Below are 22,690 nucleotides of genomic sequence, written 5' to 3'. Positions count from 1 at the left end.
ACTTCTGCATCCCTTTATTGAAAGGGTTGATTGTGCGAGAAGTGTGATACAACAAAATACAAGTTTACAAGCCCTCCAGACCCAATGGGCAATAAAACACCAATGACCTTTTTTTGCTGCAGAAATGTTCCTGGGGTGACCTGGGAGTCAACCTAACAGTTGACGAGTAGACACAGCCCGATTTGGGGGAAAGTTTGCTGGAGTAGGTCCTAGAAACCCGGGAATATGTTTAAATCACAAGACACTGAAGTGTCTCACAGGCGTGTTTTGGTGGAAAACACTGTGGGACTTTGTAAAGTGTGTCTCTAGTAGCAGTTATCAGACCAGTTTACTGGGAGTGCGTCTTCTCTTCTGGACTGTCTGCCGGCCGTGGAACAGTACATAGAATGGATTATAGCGATAGAAATTGCCCAGCTAGGATGAACATACAAGTGGGGGCAGGGCCACACACAGGGAGACACTTCCTGTCTGATTTTAGAGGCGTGGCCTCTGCCAGTTCCCATTGCTACACAGCAAATCCCCACAGACTTAGTGGCAAAGACGACGCGTGAACGCTCGGTTCCCGCAGTCACACGCCTGCGGGCGCATCGGGCTCTGCTTGGCATTTCACACGGAGCCGCCAGGGCTCCTGGGGCAGCGTCCTCTGCAGACGGTGGGTCTGGAATGTTGACAGAGCCCGTCCCGTCCTCACGCTCCATCTCTAAGTCGGTAGCGGAGGGCCGAGTCCTCCTCGTGCTTCAAACCTCCCCGACTTCCCTCTTCCATGTTCCTCAGTTTGTGGAGGTCCGTGTGATGACACTGACCTACCTGGGCATCAAAGACAAGCCTCCCTATTCGTTCCCTGGAGCCTCTGTGGGAAAGTGCCACAGAGTGGCAATGTTGTGGCCTGGAAGCGCGTCACTGTGCGCTAGTAAAGAGCTCCTGCACCGCTGCTGCTCACAAACTGGCAAGTGTAGCTGTCCGGGGGGCTCAGTGGGGCGAAGCCCGCCTTCCTGGCATCCCACCGGCAAGCAGTCATGGTCCTTTACACGCACAGCCCCTGCAGGCTGTTTTACATCGAGCGTTCCCACGGCCTCCCAGGGCTGCTGCTCTAAGGAGGAAACGGCAGCGTTGACGCTGGTGTGAGGCTTTGCAGCCTTACCCGCCCCGCATGCGCTCCTGCCCCCAGCCAGCTCCCTCCTCGCTGACCTCCGTCTTCCCTCCCCCTGCCCCATCCTAGCAGCAAGAAGCCCAAGGAGTTCCTGCCAACTTCCATGCACCTGAGTCTGTGCTCCGCCACCGTAAAGCCAGAGGACACGTCGTCATCAACGGTAAGCCCACGGCCACCAGCGTGAGACTCACCACGGGGGTCAGAGCCGAAGGTGGGTCTAAGGCCCTCCAAGAGTGAGGGCAGAGCAGTATTTGGAATTGCTTGTTTGATGAATTGAAGCATTGATGTGGTTCCCAGGGGTGCCCCTCACATGGGGACAAAGGTAGGTGAGGAATAGAAGAGAAAGTGGGGGACAAACTAACTGTGGGGCTCGCATTGTGTGTGTGAGTCTGTGTGTGTGATGCGTGTGTGATGTGTGTGATGTGTGTGTGTGATGTGTGAGTGATGTGTGAGTGTGATGTGTTTGGGTTATGTGTGTGTATGATGTGTGTGTGTGATGTGTGAGTGTGATGTGTGTGATGTGTGAGTGTGATGTGTGTGTGTGATGTGTGAGTGATGTGTGAGTATGATGTGTTTGGGTTATGTGTGTGTATGATGTGTGTGTGTGATGTGTGAGTATGATGCACGTGTGATGTGTGTGTGTGGTGTGTGTGATGTTTGTGTGATGTGTGTGTGTGATGTGTGTGATGTTTGTGTGATGTGTTTGTGTTATGTGTGTGTGTGATGTGTGAGTATGATGCATGTGTGATGTGTGTGTGATGTGTGTGATGTTTGTGTTATGTGTGTGTATGATGTGTGTGTGTGATGTGTGTGATGTGTTTGTGTTATGTGTGTGTGATATGTGAGTGTGATGTGTGTGATTGTGATGTGTTTGGGTTATGTGTGTGTATGGTGTGTGTGTATGGTGTGTGTGTGTGATGTGTGAGTGTGATGCGTGTGTGATGCGTGTGTGATGTGTGTGTGTGATGTGTGAGTGTGATGCATGTGTGATGTGTGTGTGATGTGTGTGTGTGATGTGTGAGTGTGATGTGTGTGTGTGATGTGTGTGATGTGTTTGTGTTATGTGTGTGTGATGTGTGAGTGTGATGTGTGTGATGTGTGAGTGTGATGTGTGTGTGTGATGTGTGAGTGATGTGTGAGTATGATGTGTTTGGGTTATGTGTGTGTATGATGTGTGTGTGTGATGTGTGAGTATGATGCACGTGTGATGTGTGTGTGTGGTGTGTGTGATGTTTGTGTGATGTGTGTGTGTGATGTGTGTGTGATGTGTTTGTGTTATGTGTGTGTGTGATGTGTGAGTATGATGCATGTGTGATGTGTGTGTGATGTGTGTGATGTTTGTGTTATGTGTGTGTATGATGTGTGTGTGTGATGTGTGTGATGTGTTTGTGTTATGTGTGTGTGATATGTGAGTGTGATGTGTGTGATTGTGATGTGTTTGGGTTATGTGTGTGTATGGTGTGTGTGTATGGTGTGTGTGTGTGATGTGTGAGTGTGATGCATGTGTGATGCGTGTGTGATGTGTGTGTGTGATGTGTGAGTGTGATGCATGTGTGATGTGTGTGTGATGTGTGTGTGTGATGTGTGAGTGTGATGTGTGTGTGTGATGTGTGAGTGTGATGTGTGTGATGTGTTTGTGTTATGTGTGTGTGATGTGTGAGTGTGATGCATGTGTGATGTGTGTGTGTGATGTGTTTGTGTTATGTGTGTATGATTGTGTGTGATGTGTGAGTATGATGCACGTGTGATGTGTGTGTGTGATGTTTGTGTTATGTGTGTGTATGATGTGTGTGTGATGTGATGCACGTGTGATGTGTGTGTGTGATGTGTGTGATGTTTGTGTTATGTGTGTGTATGATGTGTGTGTGTGATGTGTGTGTGGTGTGTGTGATGTGTGAGTATGATGCATGTGTGATGTGTGTGTGTAATGTGTGAGTGTGATGTGTGTGATGTGTTTGGGTTATGTGTGTGTGATGCATGTGTGATGTGTGTGTGTGAGTGTGATGTGTGTGTGGCGTGTGTGATGTGTGTGTGTGATGTTTGGGTTGTGTGTGTATGATGTGTGTGTATGATGTGTGTGTGATGTGTGTGTGTGATGTGTGAGTATGATGCATGTGTGATGTGTGTGTGTGATGTGTGTGTATGATGTGTGAGTGTGATGTGTGTGTGTAATGTGTGAGTGTGATGTGTTTGGGTTATGTGTGTGTGATGTGTGTGTGATGTGTGTGTGTGATGTGTGTGTTATGTGTATGATGTGTGTGTGATGTGTGTGTGTGATGTGTGTGTGATGTGTGTGTGTGTGTGATGTGTGTGTGATGTGTATGATGTGTGTGTGATGTGTGTGTGATGTGTGTGTTATGTGTATGATGTGTGTGTGTAATGTGTGAGTGTGATGTGTTTGGGTTATGTGTGTGTGATGTGTGTGTGATGTGTGTGTTATGTGTATGATGTGTGTGTGTAATGTGTGAGTGTGATGTGTTTGGGTTATGTGTGTGTGATGTGTGTGTGTGCTGTGTGGGTGATGTGTGTGTGATGTGTGTGTGTGATGTGTGTGTGATGTGTGTGTTATGTGTATGATGTGTGTGTGTGATGTGTGTGTGATGTGTGTGTGTGATGTGTGTGTGATGTGTATGATGTGTGTGTGTGATGTGTGTGTGTGATGTGTGTGTGTGATGTGTGTGTGATGTGAGTGTGATGTGTGTGGTGTGTGTGTATGATGTGTGATGTGTATGACGCATGTGTGATGCGTGTGTGTGACGTGTGTGTGATGTGTGAGCGTGCTATATCATTTCCATAACTTCACAGGATCAAGCCTGCAGGGCTGGCTCATTGTAGGCCCCCCCAGAGGTCGGATGCTCTGGGGGTGTCTGGTGGGCTACTTGTGAGCAGGCATTGCTACTCTGCCAGTTTCTGAAGGTTGCTGGTGACTTTATTTTCTCTGTGGAGGAGCTTCGTCTCACCACAAACTCTGAAGGGCGTCAGAGAAGGGGGATCCTTGTCATAATTTAGAAATAGCAAGAGGGTCCGCACCCACCTTTAGCAGCAGTGAGGTTGTCATCACTCCTTTTCCTTGCTTGCACTTGCGCTAGCAACTTCTACTAGAAGTTCGGAAGCACGTTTCGTGGAAACTATCATCCTGCCCACCCCCCCAGACTCAACCACCAAAGGTGAACTTCACTGCAAGCCAGGAGCAGGCGTCCGTGGGTTTTTCTTTGCTGTCATTGAAGCCAGGGTGACCCTATGTTCCAGTTTGCCTGTGACAGTCCCATTTGACACCTGCTGCCAGTCCTGACCATGTGGTCACCACTCTGACGGACACTTGTCATTGATCGTTATGTTAAATCTCACTAAGAGTCTCCTGGACACATTATTATATCCATTTGGTGGCCAACAGGAGAGAACGAGGCCAAGCTCAACGCGTAAGAGCAGGCAGATCTTCTAAGACTCTGAGATTTGAAACCTTTCTCTCTCCTGCACTGGAGAACACATTATCTTTGGCATTGAAGAACATGAAATACCAAATTACCAATGCACAGGTGACTTTCTAATGCAAAAATATAACATTATGGGTTTGGGTCTCTTACACTTTTCTATACTTAATTGTAAGTGTTCTAAGGTTGAAATGTGCTTTATTATTTAAGGAAGGGATTTACCATTCTACTTAGTTGGTACAAATTACCAAAACCGATTCAAGAAGAAATGGAACATTCAGATGGTCATATAACAAGTAAAGACACTGAACTAGGGGGCTTCCCTGGTGGCGCAATGGTTGAGAGTCTGCCTGCCAATGCAGGGGACATGGGTTCAAGCCCTGGTCCAGGAAGATCCCACATGCCGTGGAGCAACTAGGCCCGTGAGCCACAACTACTGAGCCTGCGCATCTGGAGCCTGTGCTCCGCAACAAGAGAGGCCACGACAGTGAGAGGCCCGCGCAACGCAATGAAGAGTGGCCCCCGCTTGCCACAACTAGAGAAAGCCCTCGCACAGAAACGAAGACCCAACACAGCCAAAAATAAAAATAAATAAATTAAAAGAAGGCTCAACATTTAAAAAAAAAGAAAAGAAAGAAAGAAAAAAAAGACACTGAACTAGTAATTTTAAATTCTCCACAAAGAAAATCCTAGGCCCTAATGGCCTCATTGATGAATTCTGTTATTTTAAGGGGAAAAAAAACCCAAATCAATTATGCACAAACTTTCAGAAAATAGAGGAGGAAGAAATACTTCCCAACTCATTTCTGTGAGGCTAGTACATAATACTAAAGCCAGATAATGTCATCAAAAAAGAGTATCATTAAAAAAAAAAGAGTATCATAAGCCAATATCACTCGTGAATACAGAAGCAAAAATCATTAACAAAATATTAGCAAACCAAATGCAGTCACATATATACAGAACTGTGACTAAGTGAGGTTTAGTCCAGGAATGCAAGGTTGGTTTAACATCTGAAATCGTATTAATGTAGTAAACATATTAATAAAATAAAATACAATAAACATACAAGCACATCAATCAATCAGAAAAAGCATTTGCTAGTAACACATCTAGTTATGATAAAACAATTTCCCAACCTAGGGGGGAAAACACCCTAAATCTGATGAAGAGCACTGGTGAAACTTACAGCTAATTCATACTTAATATACTGAAGGCTTTCCCCTTAAGACTGGGACCAAGACAAGAATGTCCATTCCAGACTTCTATTTGACATCTTACTGAAGTTCCAGCCAGTGCAGTGAAGCAAGAAATATAAGTTAAAGGCGTATAGATTTGAAAATGAAACGGTGTTTATTTGCCGGAAACATGATGTTAACTAATCTGCAGAAACGCTAGTAGAAATAATAAGATAGCTTAGCAAGGTGGTAGGATATAAAATCAGTGTTAAAAACTGAATTCCATTTCCGTATACTAGCAGTGAAAATTCTGAAAATGGTCTTAAGAAAACTATTCCATTCACGGTAGAATCAAAAACTAATAAAATAACAAAACAAGCACAAAAATCTGTATATGTGAAGCTACAAACTATTGCTGAGAGAAATTAGACACAATCCAAATAAATGGAAAGATTTACAATATTTATGGATTGGAACACTCAATATTGTCATGGTAGAAACTTTCCCCCCAATTGATCTACAAACATACATGATCCCCATTGAATTCCCAGCAAGATTTTTTCTTTAAGGAAATAGCACGCTGTATGTGGAAATTCGGAGGACTTAGAGTGGCCAAAATCATTTAGAAAAAGAAGAACCAAATTGGAGGATTTAGACAATCTGACTTCAAATTTCACTACAAAGCTACTGTATGGTTGCCAGCATAAGGATAGACATAGAGATCAATGAAACAGAATAGAAACTCCAGAAATAAAACCTTTACATTTATGGTAAATGGATTTTAAGCAAATGTGCCAAGGCAATTCAATGGGGAGAAATGTGTTTTCAGTAAGTGATACTGGAACAGTTGGATAACCACAAGGGAAAAAAAAAAAAAGAACTTAATGTCCTACTTCACAGCATACAAAAAAATAACTGAAAATCAATCTTGGACCTAAATTTCAGGGCTAAACTACAACACTTTAGGAAGCAAACAGAATAAATTCTTTGTGATCTTGAGTTAGGCAAAGTTTTCTTTAATATGACACCAAAGCACTATTAAAGAAAAATATGAAAAATTGGACATCATCAAAATTTAAAATATTTGCCCTTCAGAAGTCACTACTACAAAAATAAAGATCTAAGCCACAGACTGGAATAAATACTTCCAAACCATATACTTGTATCCAGAATATATAAAGAATTTTCAAAACTCAATTATAAGAAAAATGACCCAGTTTTTTAAATGGGCAAAAGACTTGAACACATCGCCCAAAAGAAGATATATGGGTGGCAAATATGCACATGAAAAGATGGTCAACATCGTTAGGCATTAGGGGAATGAAATTAAAGTAAGACCCCACTACACAGGCATCAGAGTGGCTAAAATTAAAAAGGCTGACAATACCAAGTGTTGGTGAACCTGTAGAGGAGTTGGATGTCTTAATACATGGGAATTTAAAGTGACACCACTTTGGAAAGTAGTTTGGAAGTTTCTCTAAAACTTAAATATATTCTTATCATTTGACCCAGCAGTCCCATTCCATTCCTGACTAGGAGAAATGAAGCCACCTCTGTACATGTAACATGGGTTGGGAGGAAAGCTACTATCCCACCAATGAGATCCTTTCCCAGGCCTCAGAAGCCCCTGAGACACCATTGCTTGAAATCAACTCTGACAGACTTGAATTTTCTGAACAAGTAACCTCAACATCGACAATTTCTTCCTTTACAATTTTATTGATTTTTATTTATTCTCACAGCAACCAGTTGCCAGCCTGAGTTCATCTGTACAGAGGTAGGTTAGATGCTTACTAGAGTTGTTGTATCTATCTGAAAAATAGCTGTATTCTCTTCTTAACTCAAATTACTTTGAAAAATAACTCATCTGTGATGGAATATTTTTAAATAATGTGTAACACAATGTAAACTAAAATTGTTTCACTAAGATTACTAACAATTATAGCCATTCACGTATCTCATTTTTACTTACCTTACTTGCAAAAACTACAATAATTCTTCTCGCCCTTCTGTACAACTAACATCTGAACTAATACACAAAAATAAGGCAAGTCTCTTTATTTTCTGTGCCAGCTGGAGCACATGGGCTCCGTTGAGTCTGAATGTCCTTTTGACAGCCTCTCCTAACACTAGGTTTCAATTAAGCTCCCGAAAGTCAGGCTGACTCATGTGGAGTCGGTGTTGAGTCAGTTAGATGCTAAGGTAGGTGACACTCTGCCCCAGGAGCACTGCACACATGCACATGACATTTTCACCTCAAAATCACAAAAGCAGAACATGGCCCATTACAAAGGTCATCACCCAGGGTAAGAACACACTTTAAGAGTACACCCTGTCTCCGTGATGAAATTGTATGCAGCCATGAAAAGTCGTCTTCTCACAGAAGGTGGAGAAACGGGGAATTTACTCACAGTGTTATGGTGGGTGTTTTCACTTACTACGGCTGCCACAGCAAAGTACCACAGAACAAGCGGCTTAAGCATTAGAAGCATGTCTCACTGTTCTGGAGGCTGGAAGTCTGAAATCAAGTGTTGGCAGGGTGGGCTGGGATCTGAGGGTGGTGGGATCTGTTCCGGGCCTGGCTCCTTGGCTTTAGGTGGTGATCTTCTCCCTGTGTCTCTTCACATCATCTTCCCTCTGTGCCTGTCTCTGTGCACAAATTTCCCCTTTCTACAAGGCCACCACGGGTATTGGATTAGTACCCACCCTAATCCAACATTTTTTATTTTATTTTATAATTTATTTTTGGCTGCGTTGGGTCTTTGTTGCCGCGCAGTGGCTTTCTCTAGTTGCTGCGAGCGGGGGCTACTCTTCATTGCTGTGTGTGGACTTCTCATTGCGGTGGCTTCTCTTGTTGTGGAGCACGGGCTCTAGGTGCTCAGGCTTCAGTAGTTGTGGCACTTGGGCTTCTGTAGTTGTGGCTCACAGGATCTAGAGCACAGGCTCACTGGTTGCAGCACACGGGCTTAGTTGCTCTGCGGCAGGTGGGATCTTCCCGGACCAGGGCTCGAACCCGTATCCCTTGCATTGGCAGGCGGATTCTTAACCACTGTGCCACCAGGGAAGCCCCCATGACCTCACTTTAAGTTGATGGCTTCTGAAACACCCTGTCTCCAAATAAGGTCACATTCTGACGTCCTGGGAATTACGGCTCCAATGCAGTCATCCCTCAGTATCCGTTGGGGTTTGTTCCAGGAACCCCTCCGTTTACCAAAATCCATGAATGCTCGAGTCCCATGGGTAGCCGTCCACATCTGTGGGCTCTGGATCCGAGGATTCAACAAACCACTGAGAGAAATTTCAGTCCAAGCTTGGGTGAATTCTCGGACGTGAGACCCATAGATCCGGAGGGCCAACTGTATATCGGAGAAAACGCGCGTATAAGTGAACCCGTACTGTGCAAAGCCATGTTGTTCAAGGGTCAGCTGCTCACCTTTTTTGAAGGGACACAATTTAACCCACAACAGTCTGCCTTCTAGCCCTCCAAAGTCCATGCTCTTCTGTCACCACATCACAACTTCCCCCAGTTCAAGCATCAGCTCTAAGTCCCAAATCTCACCACCTAAATCATCCAAATCAGAGACGGCTGAGACTCAGGGTATGACTGATTCATCCTGGACAAAATTCCACTCCATCTGTGAACCTGTGAAACCAGGCAAGTCATTTGCTTCCAAAATACATTGACGGGACAGGCATAGGCGAGACATACCCATTCCAGCAGGAAGAAATCAGAAGGAAAAAAGGGTCACCAGTCCCGAGCAAATCTGAAACCCAGCAGGGCAAATTCCTTAGATTTCAAGTGTTGAGAAAAATCCCCTTCGGCTTGGTCATCTGTGCTATCGCCAGGCCCACCAGGTGACGGCCCACCACGCCCTGCTTCATGCCAGGAAGCTGGGCTTGTTATCCATGTAAAGTTGAGAGTCGGTTGAGATTAATACCTCACGGCTTCTGCATTATTATATCTGTAACACGTGCTCTTGCATCAACATAGGGACCATGGAAAACCCCCAGCACCGCCTCAAGGCTGATATCTGAGCAGCCGCCACCTTTGCTTTCTATCCGTACACAAAAGCTTACAGGGAACGATCAGATCACGCCGTGCCTGTCAGTCTGCAGCCCCCTATTTTATACCCCCAATGGTGGATCGTGGATGGCTTTTGTGACACTGCACATGGACGTGATTCCTTCTCGTCAGGAAAGTCATCCTCTTCCATGGATAGACCGTGAGTTCGTCAGCTGCCCCCCGGCAGACCCGGAGGTTCTGTCCAGCCTTGGTTTTTTCGGACAGTTTACTGGAAGCGTCTTTGTGCCGGTGTTGTTAGGTACAGTCGGTTTTATTTCTGTAGGACATCCGTAGGGCAAAGGGCTTGGCTGTGCACTTTCAATCTTCATAGATCTTCACGATTACTTTCCCCAAAGTTAGAGTAATTCACACTTGCATCAATTTCCTCAAAGTTTTCAATACAAGGTACTAACAGTATATTTAGTTTTATCCAAATAAAACAAGTAATTGTTTCTATGTGCAGTCCTTTTAATACCAGTGGGAATGTACATCATTTCATCTGTTTTGACCATTATATAATTTCTCTTGTGTGCATTGCGTTAGGTTTTCACATATTTTCACCATTTTTATACTGGGGTATTTGTATATTTCTTAGCAATTTTAAGAGCTCTTTGCCTACTGAAGATATTGACTAATTCTTTGTTCTGTGTGTTTCAAATATATTTCATCCAGTCATTTAAAAAAATTTCTTTATTGTGTCTTTTGCAATGTAGAGGTCACAAATTTTTCTGAAGCTGAATTTGTCAAAATTTTCTTTTGTCTTGCTTTGAAAAGCCTTCCTTACTCTCAGTTTCTACAGATATCCTCCAATAGTCTTTCTAATATTTTCATAGTTTTTATTTGCTTTCTTTACATTTTGATTCTCAGGCCATCTTGATTTTTGGAAACAGTGAGACAGGTAACAAAGTCATTTTATTCCGACGATACACCTGTTGGTTGCCATCTCATTTGTTAAGTAGTGGAAGTGAGACGCTCTCTCTTTAGTGTCTGGACCCATCTGCACTCATCCTGGACGCCTGCTTCTGCCTCATTTATCTCCTTCTACTGCAGCATCCCATTATTCCCGGTTAGACAAATTCCTATCAAGATGTTTTCATTTTTCAAAATTTTTGACAATTCTTACACATTTATTTTTCCAGATAAACTTTGAAAGGATTTTGTCCCGTTCCAAGACACCTGGGTTTGGGGTTGGTGTTGCCTTCAATATGGCTTCACTTGGGAGGGACCATTGCTTCTTCCCAGCATCACTGCTGCATGTGGCAGCGCAGGGAAGCCTAGATTCATCTCTCCTCAGTGGAAAGGGGGCCAGAAGTGCAGCCCCTGCCCTTCCGGAGGGACGTGCTGGGAGCTGCGGACGGGGACTCTCTCTCCATCCTGCATCCAGCAGGGCAGAGAGGTTCCCTGGACCAGGAAAGGGGAGCTTAGAAGAAATGCACCACTAGGCAGTTTCTCACATGCTGAGAGTTACTTAGATTTTTGCTTAGTCTAACAGTCAGCCAGTAAATATGATTTAGTGTAAAAAGATCGTTCGCTTTCAAACAACCCAGTAAGTTTTCTTCTAAATTGACTTCCTGAGAAATCTGACTGGCGAGACTCTCATGTAAATCCAAGTCATTATGAATTTCACTTCACAGCATCATCTAACCAGGACCCTTTAAGTAAAATCGGAGAACGTTTCTCTTTTATCCTTTTCTGGTAAGAATGATAGCAACTTAACTGGAGCCAGGATGGTAAACTTTCACCTCAAACAAAATTTTTTTCAGATTTCCAAATCAATGCATATTTATTATAGAAAATTTGGAAATACAGAATCCCCAGTATAAAAACAAAAGACACTCAGAGTCCCCCACCCGCCCATAGCTCCTGCTGGAATTTCGGTTTGTACCTTTCAAGTCTTCCCTTCTAATAATTTTTCTGTGCATTGTATCCATAATGTTTTATTTTATAAAATAATGATCATATATAATTCCTTAGGCGCCTCACGTATTGTGAAGTTTCTTCTGTTAAAAGAAAAAATTCGAGACATTTTCTTCTACCTTTTGGGCATGTATCATATTCGTCTTTACCGTCTTTACCGAATTCTTTTCTTTTCCAATCCAGCCTCTACTCCTCCAACTGGAAAAGGAGCTAGCATTATTTAATGAAAGGGTTAATGATGGGTAAAATGTGATACAAGTACAGTGTAAGGTACAAATCCTCTAGATGCGATGGGAAATACATTGCCAGTAGTCTTTTTTGTGGCAGAAAATGTTTCTAGGGTAACGTAGTAGTTTGGATCCAGTTGAGGAAATCGGCACTTGTGATGGCCGTTCCCAGCCTCACCCTGCGGCTGACCCTGTTAGAGCAGGTCGGACCTCGGTTCACAGAGACCAGGGGAAATATCTAAGTCATGTGACACCTGCCAGAGGAAGAATTGCGCCCCATACGTGCCCGTGGATGTGACGGTGTTCTGTGGGCAAGTTGTAACGGGAAACCTCACGGAGGACCTTACAGTGTCTCTTGCTCTAGCAGTGGTTATCGTACCATTTTCTAAAGAGTATTTCTTCTGGACTGTTTATCTGTTCTGGAACGTTAAATGGATGGGATGAGAATATGAGCAAGGAATCAGATCTTACACGTGAAGACACGCATCGACACTTACTATCTCATGGTTTCCTTGGGGCAGAAACCTGGTCAAATGAAACTGGGTCTCTTCTCTGCACCCCACAGACAGCAACCGTGTGTCCCCAGGTTTCGTTCATCCCTGGAGGTCCTGGGGGAGAAGCCCCTTCCAAGCCCACTGGGGACAGTGACAGAATTCACTTCTCACCTTTTCTCCTCCCCCTAATAGCAAGTCAGCAACGGCAGTTTACGTCCTTCTTACGTTCAAATCTCTCTGAATTATGCTTCCTGGCTTCTCCGGTTTTAGAGGCTCAGATGATTACCCTGGGCCCACGTGGAGAATTCAGCACGATACTTCTGTGTTCGTTTTAGGTCTAGTGCAACAAATCCTCACAAACTAAGGGGCTTAAAGAGGAGGCGTTTGTTCTCTCTCGGTGTCAGAGGCCAGACTCCAGGGCTCAGCAGAGCTGCTCCCTCTCTGAGCCTTGTATGATCGCGCAGCCTCTCACAGCCCATTCTGAGCCCCCAGAAGTCCACATTTGCTGATACGTGTCCTTTCTTCCTTCTGTATGTCCCGCCAGCATGAAGCTCACAGAACAGGACTCCACCATCAACATCCCAGGCGAGAGCTCCTCGGGGCTGCAGGTAAGCGCGGCGCGGGGCCAGGGGCCGGACTCAGGGACTCGATTGTTTTAAACATTTGTAGTGTTTCCGGGGCTGCTACTCTAACGGTATGTTCCTACGTCCATTCTTACATCCAGACGGGCATCCAGATCTTGTGTTAGGCCAAGTTTTCTTTTATACGATGCCAAAATCACTGTCTATGAACTAGAACAATGGCATGTGTGTACATCGTGAGATGATCGCATCTCATGTCGTCACCTTGTGTGTGTGAGAGAGAACCTTGAGATCTACTCTCTCAGCAAATTCCAAGTACAGTCACCAGGATGCACGTTAGATCATAAGGTTTATTTTAGAAGGTCTTCCCTTTGGGTAAACCTATTAATAAACTTTTGGTCCCAGGAATTGCACTCCTGAGAATGAAAATAGACTCTAAGGCTTCCTGGGTTCAACCCAGTTCTGCCGGTTACCTGGGCAGGGAGCCCTGTGCATGTCTACTCCTGTGCAAACGTCTAAGTGTATTGGTGATGATTGCAGAGATGCTCCACTAGCACAGCACCCAGCACGTGGGAGCATGCAACTGTTTCTTACCATTAACTTGAAGATCCAATCATAAACGTGGACAAAGCTCTATTGCAAAGATGTTCACCATAGCATTGTTTATAATGATGAAAAATCTGAAATAATCTAAAAATCCAAATTCAGGTGAATGATTAAGTAAAATGGGCTGGATACCCAGTCCTGACAGATGATGGGCCAATTGAAAATTCTGGCTTTGAAGATGAAATAATGAAGTTAAATGCTTCTGATGTAATAAGTGGGGAAAAGCAGTATATAAAATTACATATATGGCATGTTTGCAACTGTATAAAGCAAAAACCAGATCCTATAAATAGGGAAGAAAAGATTGACAGAAAATGCATTAGAATGATTGAACTCTGGGTAACTTTTAGTTCTCTTTTTCTATTTTCCAAAGTGTTATCTGTGGTTGCATGATTTTTGAGTAAAAATACATGAAATATTTATTTTTTTTAGGTTAAAAAAGGAACAAAAAGAACAAAAATGATACATTGGACATCATCAAAGTTTAGGGTTAGGGTCAGGGTTAGATTTGAACAAACTCTTTACCAAAAGGGATCCATGGACAGCAAATAAGCCCGTGAAAAGAGGCTCAGTATCACTGGGCACTGAGGAAATGCAAATTAGAACTGCAGTAAGGGATCACCACATACCCGCCAGCGTGGCTATAAGCAAAAAGTTTACTGATACCAAGCGTGGTGAAGAGGCAGGGGAGGTGGAGGTCTGTGCCCTGCGGGTGAGATGCGGAAGACAGGCCAGGCCGGCAGCACCTGGGGTCCAATACATGCTTTCACGTGGCCCAGCCGCCCCACTCCTGTCCTCACCAAACAGGAGTGAAAACACGTGCACATGGACAGTGTATTTCTCTGCTTGGGCCGCAGGGGCCAGGCGGCCCAAACTACACGTTTCTTTTCTTACAATTCTGGAGGCTAGAAGTCTGCAGTCAGGCCGCAGTCAAGGTTGGCTCTTCTGAGCCTCTCTCCTTGGCCATCACACGGCCTTCTTCCTAATCTCCTCCTCACGTGAGGAGACCAGGCACAGTGGACTATACGACGCACCCCAATGACCTCCTGCCACATTAATTGCCGCTCTAAAGGCCCCGTTTCCAAATACAGTCACAGTCACGAGGGGCTACGACTTCAGCATAGAAGTGGAGGGGGTGCAATTCAGGCCAGAACCCGGGGACTGGGGTAGGGCGCCGCCCACCAGGGATCCTTCCCTGGACCTGGGAGCCCCTGAGGTAGCCTTACTCGAAGTCCACTTATGATGGGCTTGATTTTGTGTAAGGTAAGCTCCATGTCGAGGGCTTCTTTCTTAACTTGAGGAATCATCATTTACTCCTTTCCCCCCACAGGAACTGGATGCCAACCTGAGTTCATCCACAGTGGGGTGAGTCCGTGAGCTTTTCTACCTGACAAAGGGCTGTACACTCCTCGTTACGCAGATTCCTGAGGAGAGTGGTGCATCTGTGAGGGGGTGTTTGGGGGAAGACATAACAGAAAATACAATTATTCAGGTAACTCTCTGACACTGTCACTCACGGCTGTCCCCCAGCCTGGTAAGTCCTGAGTTCTCCTTGTCACCTTCTTTACAACTGACACCTGAGCTAGTGGACACATACGAGTCACGCTCGTTTGATTTCTCTCTCTGTGAACACGTAGGACGCCCTTCCGATGGTTTCCAACAGCGTCCTCCTGACGCAGGCCTGAGTCCAGTGGGCGCTGAGTCTGTTCGCCTTCCAGGAGCACGGGCCAGCCCACTGCCCACCTTCCTGCCTCAAGGGCAGGAAGTGGCCCTTTACAAAGGCCCTGACCCAGTTTCAAGCACACGTGTTAAAGCGTATGCTCTGTCCCCTGGCAAAACTGTGTGTGGCCACGAGAGTCTTATATCTTAGAAGAGCGTGTAACAATGAACACACTCACAACTTGACAGTAAGTAAATGACTCACTCTTCATTCACTTCCTCAGCAACAGGGAGAGCTTTAAGTAAAAAGCGACTTTTATAAAACATTTCCTATGTTGTAAGCATTTGGAGATTGTACCCTTACCCTCCAAGCTCAATCACTTTCATCTGGTGTCATTTAATACAATTTAAAATAAAAATTAAAAGGAACAAGTCATTTACTTGAATCTCACCCACCAAACACACACACACACGCACGCACGCACACACATGCTCACGCACCTCTCCAGCCCTCTCCAGGCCACTGCATGTGGCCGCCTTCCGTGTCCCCCACATGCCACCCCCCGCCTCCCCATTGATTCTGTTTCCCACGGCCCCAGCAGAGTGAAGTGGAGGAAGTTCCTGCCGCCACTGTCCAGGTGCCCGAGTGTGACCTCCCTCAGGACCATCCGCCCAGAGAGCTCCCTGAAACTCGAGGTGAGCCCGGGGGGCCGACCTCTGAGCCCCAAGTGCAGAGTGAGGCTCTGCGTAGAAGTCAGGCTCCCCAGACTGAGATTAGGATGGCGGCTTTGCCTGTGACCCGGGAGTGCCGGCTGCTCAGGGCAGCCCAGCTGAGTGCAGAGCAGCAGAGAAAGGGGGGCCAAGGCTGTTCCTGGCCGCGGGATGGTGTGTGTGTGATAGAAGCAGACGGACCCCAAAACGGAGGCACCACCAGCAGCCCTTGTGGGAGTCCTGATGTCCACAAGCAGCTTTGAAAGACTGTCTAGTATCTTTTCATTTCAGCCTGAAGAATTTGGAGCGGCTGTGTAAACTGTGTTAAGTCTATTGGTGATAGATTCCCTCAGCATTTGTTTACCTGAAAATGTCTTAATTTCTCCATCATTCTTAAAAGATACTTTCGTTGTGTATAGAATTCTTGGTTGGCAGGGTTTTTTTTCCTTCGTGACATTATGTCACCCCAATGACTCCTGGCGTCCATGGAATCTGATGAGAAATCACTGTTTATCACACTGAGGATCGCTTGTCTGTGATCAGTTGCTTCTCTCTTGCTGCTTTCAAAATTCTCTCTTTAGCTTCTGAGAATTTGGCTGTAATGTCTCAGTGTGGATTGTTTTAGTTTATCTTGCTTGAAGTTTGTTAAGCTTCTTGGATTTGTAGATGCATGTTTTTCATCTTTGGGAAGCTTTCAGTCATTATTTCTTCAGGTATTTTTCTGTTCTCTTCCCTTCTCCCCTCCTCCTGGGACTCCCCAGTATGTCGATACCTTTGATGGTGTCCCACAGGTCCACCAGCCTCTGTCCACTTTCCTTCATTCTTTTTTCTTTACGGTCCTCAGACTGGATAATTTCAGTTTCATCAATTTTCTGATCCTTTTTCCTGCCTGCTCAAATATGCTGATTCACCTCCAGTGAATTTTTTATTTCGGTTTTCGTATTTTTCAGCTCCAGAATTCGTTTAGTTTCTTTTTCTAATTTCTACCTCTTTATTGATATTCTTATCTGTTCATACACCATTTTCCTGATCTCCTTTAATTCTTTGTCCATGATGTCCTCTGCCTCACTGAGCATTTTTGAGACAGCCGATTTAATATCCTTGACTATTAATTTGAAAGTCTAGGCTTCCTGTTTCTTTGTATGTTTTATAATTTTTTGTTGAGAACTGGATATTCTGAGTATTATAATGTGGTAACTCTGGAAGTCAGATTTGCTCCTCAGGGATTATAGATTTTTGCCTGTTGAAGGCTGGAACTATGTGTTTGTGACTTTTCCAAACTATTTTTGCCAAGTGTGTACTTCTTGTCACTGAAATTTCTCTTGCGTTATCTCTGTGGTCAGCTAGTGACCTGACAAAGACTTCCTTAAATGTCTGGCTGCAAATAGAGGGGAAAGGTTCTGTCTCTTTAAGTCTTCCAGAAGGTGGCACTGACGGAAGCTCTTGCTGCCAAGGGGGCCAAAACCAAGGCAGGCACCTGTGCCTGCCCCTCAGGGCAAGGCCAGACCGAGCAGAGCACACAGCCCCAAACTTGTGGAGTGCATCAGCCAGCTGCTCCGGGATGAAGGTTGTTCTGCCTGAAGCCGCAGCAGGACTAAAGAACAGGGGCTGGCAGTCTCCCCTCCCCCACAGACGTTACAGCATCTGCTCGGTCTCCAAGTGTGAGATGGGCTACTGACAGCCCCTTTCAGCATGAGGGTTACCTCAGTGGAGGAGAACCTCTCAACTCGCGACTGCAGCCCTTTTCCCTGGCAAACCATTGCTGCACTTTTGATACACAACCTTCTTCAACACAGTCACCAGCCACATCCTTCCCCACAAATCTCCGTTCCACGGTCGTCCACTGTCTCACCTACCTGCTTTGTCCGGTTTTTATTTTCATTCCAAAGTAATATTCTGTTTCCCCTTAGTTCCAGTAATTTTTAGACGGTTTGGCAACACCTCACCTCACCTTTGCTTCCTGGGTAGCACTTCCTCTGCGTATTTTTTCTCACGCTGCCCCGTCTCTACCGAGATCACTGCTCCAGTGCTTTCGTCTGGGGGCAGACACCCCGTTGTTGCCTGTGGACTCAGGAAGGTTTGTAGCAGCGATCGTTCGCCTGGCTGCTCGGCCTTCAGTGGCCCCAGCAAGTTATCCCTTGGGGGTAGTCCCCCCACAACCACAGCAGCGCCCTGCCCGCCTCACGGTGGGTTCCATGAGGGTCTCTCCCACCTTCCACAGCACACTCCTCTGACCATGTCCTTCTGTGTCCATTTGCTTCCACCTCTTTGGGAGTTGTCTTTTCTGGCCCAGCAAGGGTTTCCCTTCTTGTTTTCCCCTGAAGTTATGTCTTTACCCCTTTATGTATCTGTTTATCTATTGACTGTAATTTTAAAGTGTTGGATTAGGGAAGGGAGACGCCAGCATATTTTAGATATGCTGTTTTGGTTTAGAAGTCTCCTAGTGACATGTTTACTTGTAAGTCTTTCCAAATGTTCAAAGAACAATTTTGCATAATCCCAGTCTCTGGTTCATGCCACATTCAGCGCTGAAAGTTGAAATGATCACCATCCCTGACCCTTTAGCAAGTCTGGCAAGAACTGTGGTCACCCTTCCTGCTGGCTAGCTGGCAGACGTGGGACAATAAAGTCATCAGTCTGCTGGGCCAGGTTAGCACCGGGGCAGGGAAAAAAATGCCTGTATTCAGATGTGGGTGTGAAACACTAGGGGCTCCCTGGTAGCCAGGCCCCAGCACCACGGAGCAGCGAGTTATATGGAGAAGTTGCCAGGTTTGCGGTGACCTGTGTGTGCCCCAGGCACCCCCTGTTTGTCGTGCTGGGAGCCCACACAGGTCTCCTTGGCTTCCATGAGACCCTCACACACATTAGGCAAAGCACACTTGTCTTTATCCTGATGTACATGCCGGAGGAAAAGCCAACATTCTCCACCAGAAGCAGTGGTGCTTGTAGCCACACAGAGAGATGAATGCTCTGAGGCTCTAGAGGTGACCGACGGCCCACGTCTCAGAGCTCATCCAGGGGAGAGGCAGGCTTGTCTGTCTCTAAAACATCCTCTTGTCGCTACATTTTGTCCCCTTTGGCAGTTTAACAAATACTGCATCGTGTATTCCGTATCACTTCTCTTTCTGTAGGATGCAAAGGATCAACGAGACGTAAGGCAGCATATGGAGGGAGACGTGGCTGAAAACCAAGGCTCAGCTTCAGGTAAGCTATTGGGCTATTTGGGTCATGTTGAGCTCTGCCCAAGTGTGATTTTCTACAGAGTTAAATATTTTCTAAGGAAAAAAAAAAAGGAGAGAGAAATCAGCATGGAAACTCAGGGCTGGGACGCTTGTCTCTGTGACGTGTCCGCAGACAGCCCCCGACGTCCCATGTGTTTGCCCTGCTCCACTGTGTGCCAAAAAGTAGTCCAAGGGGTGGGGCCGGACACCGGCCGAAGCACCAGCAGCGAACGTCTGCCCCGACTGAGGCCTGGCTCTGGGTGTCCGTCTGTGGCCACCAATCCGAGCTGTGCACCCCGAACAGTGCTGGTGGCCGACCTTGTGGTGGCCACACGGGGCAAGGTCCCACCAGAGAGTCTGGATGGCGACGGGAACAGAAGGTCCAATGTGCTCCACCACATCCCACCTGCCGGGGTCTCGAGTGATTTCACGCAGCGTCTTCACTGTTTGTGAGTCTTCATCCTTCCAGAGTTTAAAAAAATATTCACCACTCAGCCTTTCACCAGCTAACGTTCATGACGATATGGTCTCATGAGTGTGCGTCCCGGTAGAGCACACGGGACACCTCCTTGAGCCGTTAACTCTTCAGCACGCCCGATGTAGGACTCGGAGACTCCGACTCCTGGAGGGGAGACAGAGGCTGGAGGGTTAACTGATGTTACGTCATTCCACGTAAGCTGGATTTGAAGGCTCGCAAACACAAACGTGGCATCAATGAAGCAGGGAGGGGGGAAGAGAGAGGCTGTTCCATGAGCCCGGGTGTGCAGGTTGATTCTGAGGACAGAGGGTGCTCCCCACAGCAAGCACCATAGGTGTGAGGGTGCGCCCACGCGTGGAGGTCCTCCTAAAGGTGGTGATGAACCAGCCAGGCGGTGAGGGGCTCTCGGCTGGGACTGAGGCAGGGAGACCCCCAGAGAGAAGCCCAGGGCACCTGCCAACCCTGGTGACCTTGTCTTCACAGACGTACAGGAGGTAGAAACAGAAGGCCAAGTTCAGAGCCAACTTCACTTTATGGGTTAAGTTGTCCCATAAAACTGGGACCCCATGGGCTTCCCTGGTGGCGCAGTGGTTGAGAGTCCGCCTGCCGATACAACGGACACGGGTTTGTGCCCCGGTCCGGGAAGATCCCACATTCCGCGGAGCAGCTGGGCGCGTAAGCCGTGGCCGCTGAGCCTGCGCATCCGGAGCCTGTGCTCCGCAACGGGAGAGGCCACAACAGTGAGAGACCCACGTACCGAAAAAAACAACAACAACAAAAAAACAAAAAAAAACTGGGACCCCAAAATGTGGAGGTGAGCCAGAGGACCCCAACTTTCTAGCCCCAAAGGACACAGGAATAATCAGCCTCAAACCCTGGGGGTGTGAGGAAAAGAGAAAAATCATTGCTGACTATTCGGAACGCCAGGCTGTCCCTAACTTTGCAAAAGGGGGCTGGTCCCCGGAACCCCCAAGCTGAGAAGTGACATAGAGGGTCAGGGTCATCCTGGGCGCCAGGCGGAGACCCTCTGAGGCTCGCCCTTCATTGCTTGCTGCTCCTTCCTCAGAGAATCACGAAGAGGACTGCAGGGAAAGTGAGCAGCTCTCGGTAAGAGTGGCCGGCTTCACGTGGGGGCAAAGCACTGACGTGAGAATGCACAGAAACTAGCAGAGACAGAGGCCTCGGGACTCGTCAGACGAAAACACCAAATAACTCTGAGGATTTATTTTGTTTCGAGAAATAAAAGGCAAAGTTTAAAATATCTGAAGAGAACAGAAAACTGTTCTTTAATTACCAAACACATTTGAGGAAGAATGAAATAAAACTTACAGAAATGCAAAAGGGCAGGACAGGAGGTGCACAGAGCCGAGCCTGGTCCTTGCTGCAGCGGCCGGCTCTGCGCTGTGTGGGGCGCCGTGTGCCGTGTGCGGGGCCGTGTGCCTGGGCTCGGAGCCCCCCACCCCTGCACACACCCCTCCGAGGTGCTCACGGGAATGTCTCCTTTTTCTGCAGGAGCCCAGGGACCTGCGCCGACTGAGAGCCCCTTGCAGGGCTCCTTCTCTGCCAGTAGGCTGCCTGTGGAGTCGGTCCCGGAAAACCATGATCTCCTGTCCTCTCTGCGTGGCCAAAGGAAGGACACGTGGTTCCAGAAGCACTGGGACGTCTTCCCCAGTAGCCAGAAGCCCTGGAGCTTGGAGTCCACGGTCATCAACATCTCCGAGAGTTGCCAGGAGATGCCCCATGTGTGGGCAATGGCGCCGTACACCCAGGTGCCCAAGGGCCTGCCCGTCATCGAGGAAGAAGAGTATGGGATGAAGGTGACCCCTGTCGCCAGCGTGGAGGAGGGCTGCAGCCCCGAGGAGGCCACTGAGCCCGGCAGCTCCGCCAAGGTCACCATGATCATAGTGTCTGAGGACCCGGAGCCCGAGGACCGGGCTGCTCAGCCTGAATAGAGCAAGCGTGTCCCCCAGGGCCCCAGGACGCCCCTCCCTCCAGAGCTGCTCACACAGCCTGGCCTCATTTCCAATTCTAGGAGGAGACCTGGGCCCTGTGGTCCACCGTCAGACCCCACACCCTCCGTGAGAGTCGGGAGGGAAGAGGGAGCACAGGAGCCCCTCTGCTGCTGGCTGCGTGGGCAGGGCTTTGTGATCTCTGCCCTTCACTCGCTCTAGAAGCCATATTCTGAAGACTCGCATACTCTTCTAAGCACGTCTAAGTGTTACTCCAGGAAGGAAGAGGATTCAGGATGGCGCAGGTCCCGCGTTTTTACTCTGTTGACTATTAATGTTTTTAACTGTATCAATTTAAGTAGCTTTTAAGAAAATTCTTCAGAATTCCTTAGTAAGTTTTATAAGAAAAAATAAAAGTTAATTTTAATGGCAACAACCTTGAAATCAGTCTTGGTAAATTTCAAGTCCCTGGGTTTCACGTGGCTGCTTCTGTGGAGGGCTGGCAGCCGATCCCTGGCCTGCCCGCCACACTAGTGCTGAGGTCTGAAGTCCGGTGTGAACCAGGCCTGGTCTGGGCCTCCAGAACTGGCTCCCAAGCCCAGGCCCGGGGGCAGCCGCCCCAGCCTTGTCTCTGTCACTCCCCTGAATCGGGCCCACTGCAGGCGGTGACCGTCCAGGGCACAGCCTGCCTCACCCGCACGGCCGTGGTCACACCTGTGCTGGCCGTGCTCATCCCCGCCAACACGGTCAGAGGCCCTGGGCAGGCTACTGGACTCCCATTTCCTCCGCGTGAGCCACACGGTGAGGTCCCGTGTTGGCCGGTACACGCGTCACTCATGACCTTGTGTGGGTGTCAGGCTCTGCCGCCTCTGACATTTGCAGTGGTCCACTCCCAGCCCTGCCGGTGTCCTCACCTATGTGAGGGGATCAGCGCTCAGCTGCACACTCTAGGGGGCTGTGCAGCTCTCTCTGTGCTACTCTGTCCACTTTGGACCCCCCAGTCTCTCTGCTTTGTCCCCTCACCT

The 22,690-nt window shown here is 47.2% G+C and overlaps 1 protein-coding gene across 1 annotated transcript in view; it reads left to right on the top strand.

The window, feature by feature from the left end:
* Positions 1-22,091, top strand: part of LOC137220600 (palmitoyltransferase ZDHHC11-like) — a 40,725-nt gene extending 18,634 nt beyond the window's left edge. The window contains exons 12-18 of the mRNA XM_067730038.1: positions 1,220-1,310; positions 7,502-7,536; positions 13,005-13,068; positions 14,978-15,012; positions 15,906-16,002; positions 19,149-19,221; positions 21,229-22,091. Of these exons, the coding sequence (XP_067586139.1) occupies positions 1,220-1,310; positions 7,502-7,536; positions 13,005-13,068; positions 14,978-15,012; positions 15,906-16,002; positions 19,149-19,221; positions 21,229-21,668 (835 nt within the window). The 3' untranslated portion in view covers positions 21,669-22,091. The remainder of the gene's footprint in view (positions 1-1,219; positions 1,311-7,501; positions 7,537-13,004; positions 13,069-14,977; positions 15,013-15,905; positions 16,003-19,148; positions 19,222-21,228) is intronic.
* The last annotated feature ends 599 nt before the right edge of the window (positions 22,092-22,690 follow it).

The sequence above is a fragment of the Pseudorca crassidens genome, chromosome 3 (assembly GCF_039906515.1).
Source record: "Pseudorca crassidens isolate mPseCra1 chromosome 3, mPseCra1.hap1, whole genome shotgun sequence".
In the NCBI taxonomy this organism is placed as follows: domain Eukaryota; kingdom Metazoa; phylum Chordata; class Mammalia; order Artiodactyla; family Delphinidae; genus Pseudorca; species Pseudorca crassidens.
Note: the sequence above shows the minus strand (reverse complement) of the source record. Positions and strands in the feature narration are given on the sequence as shown.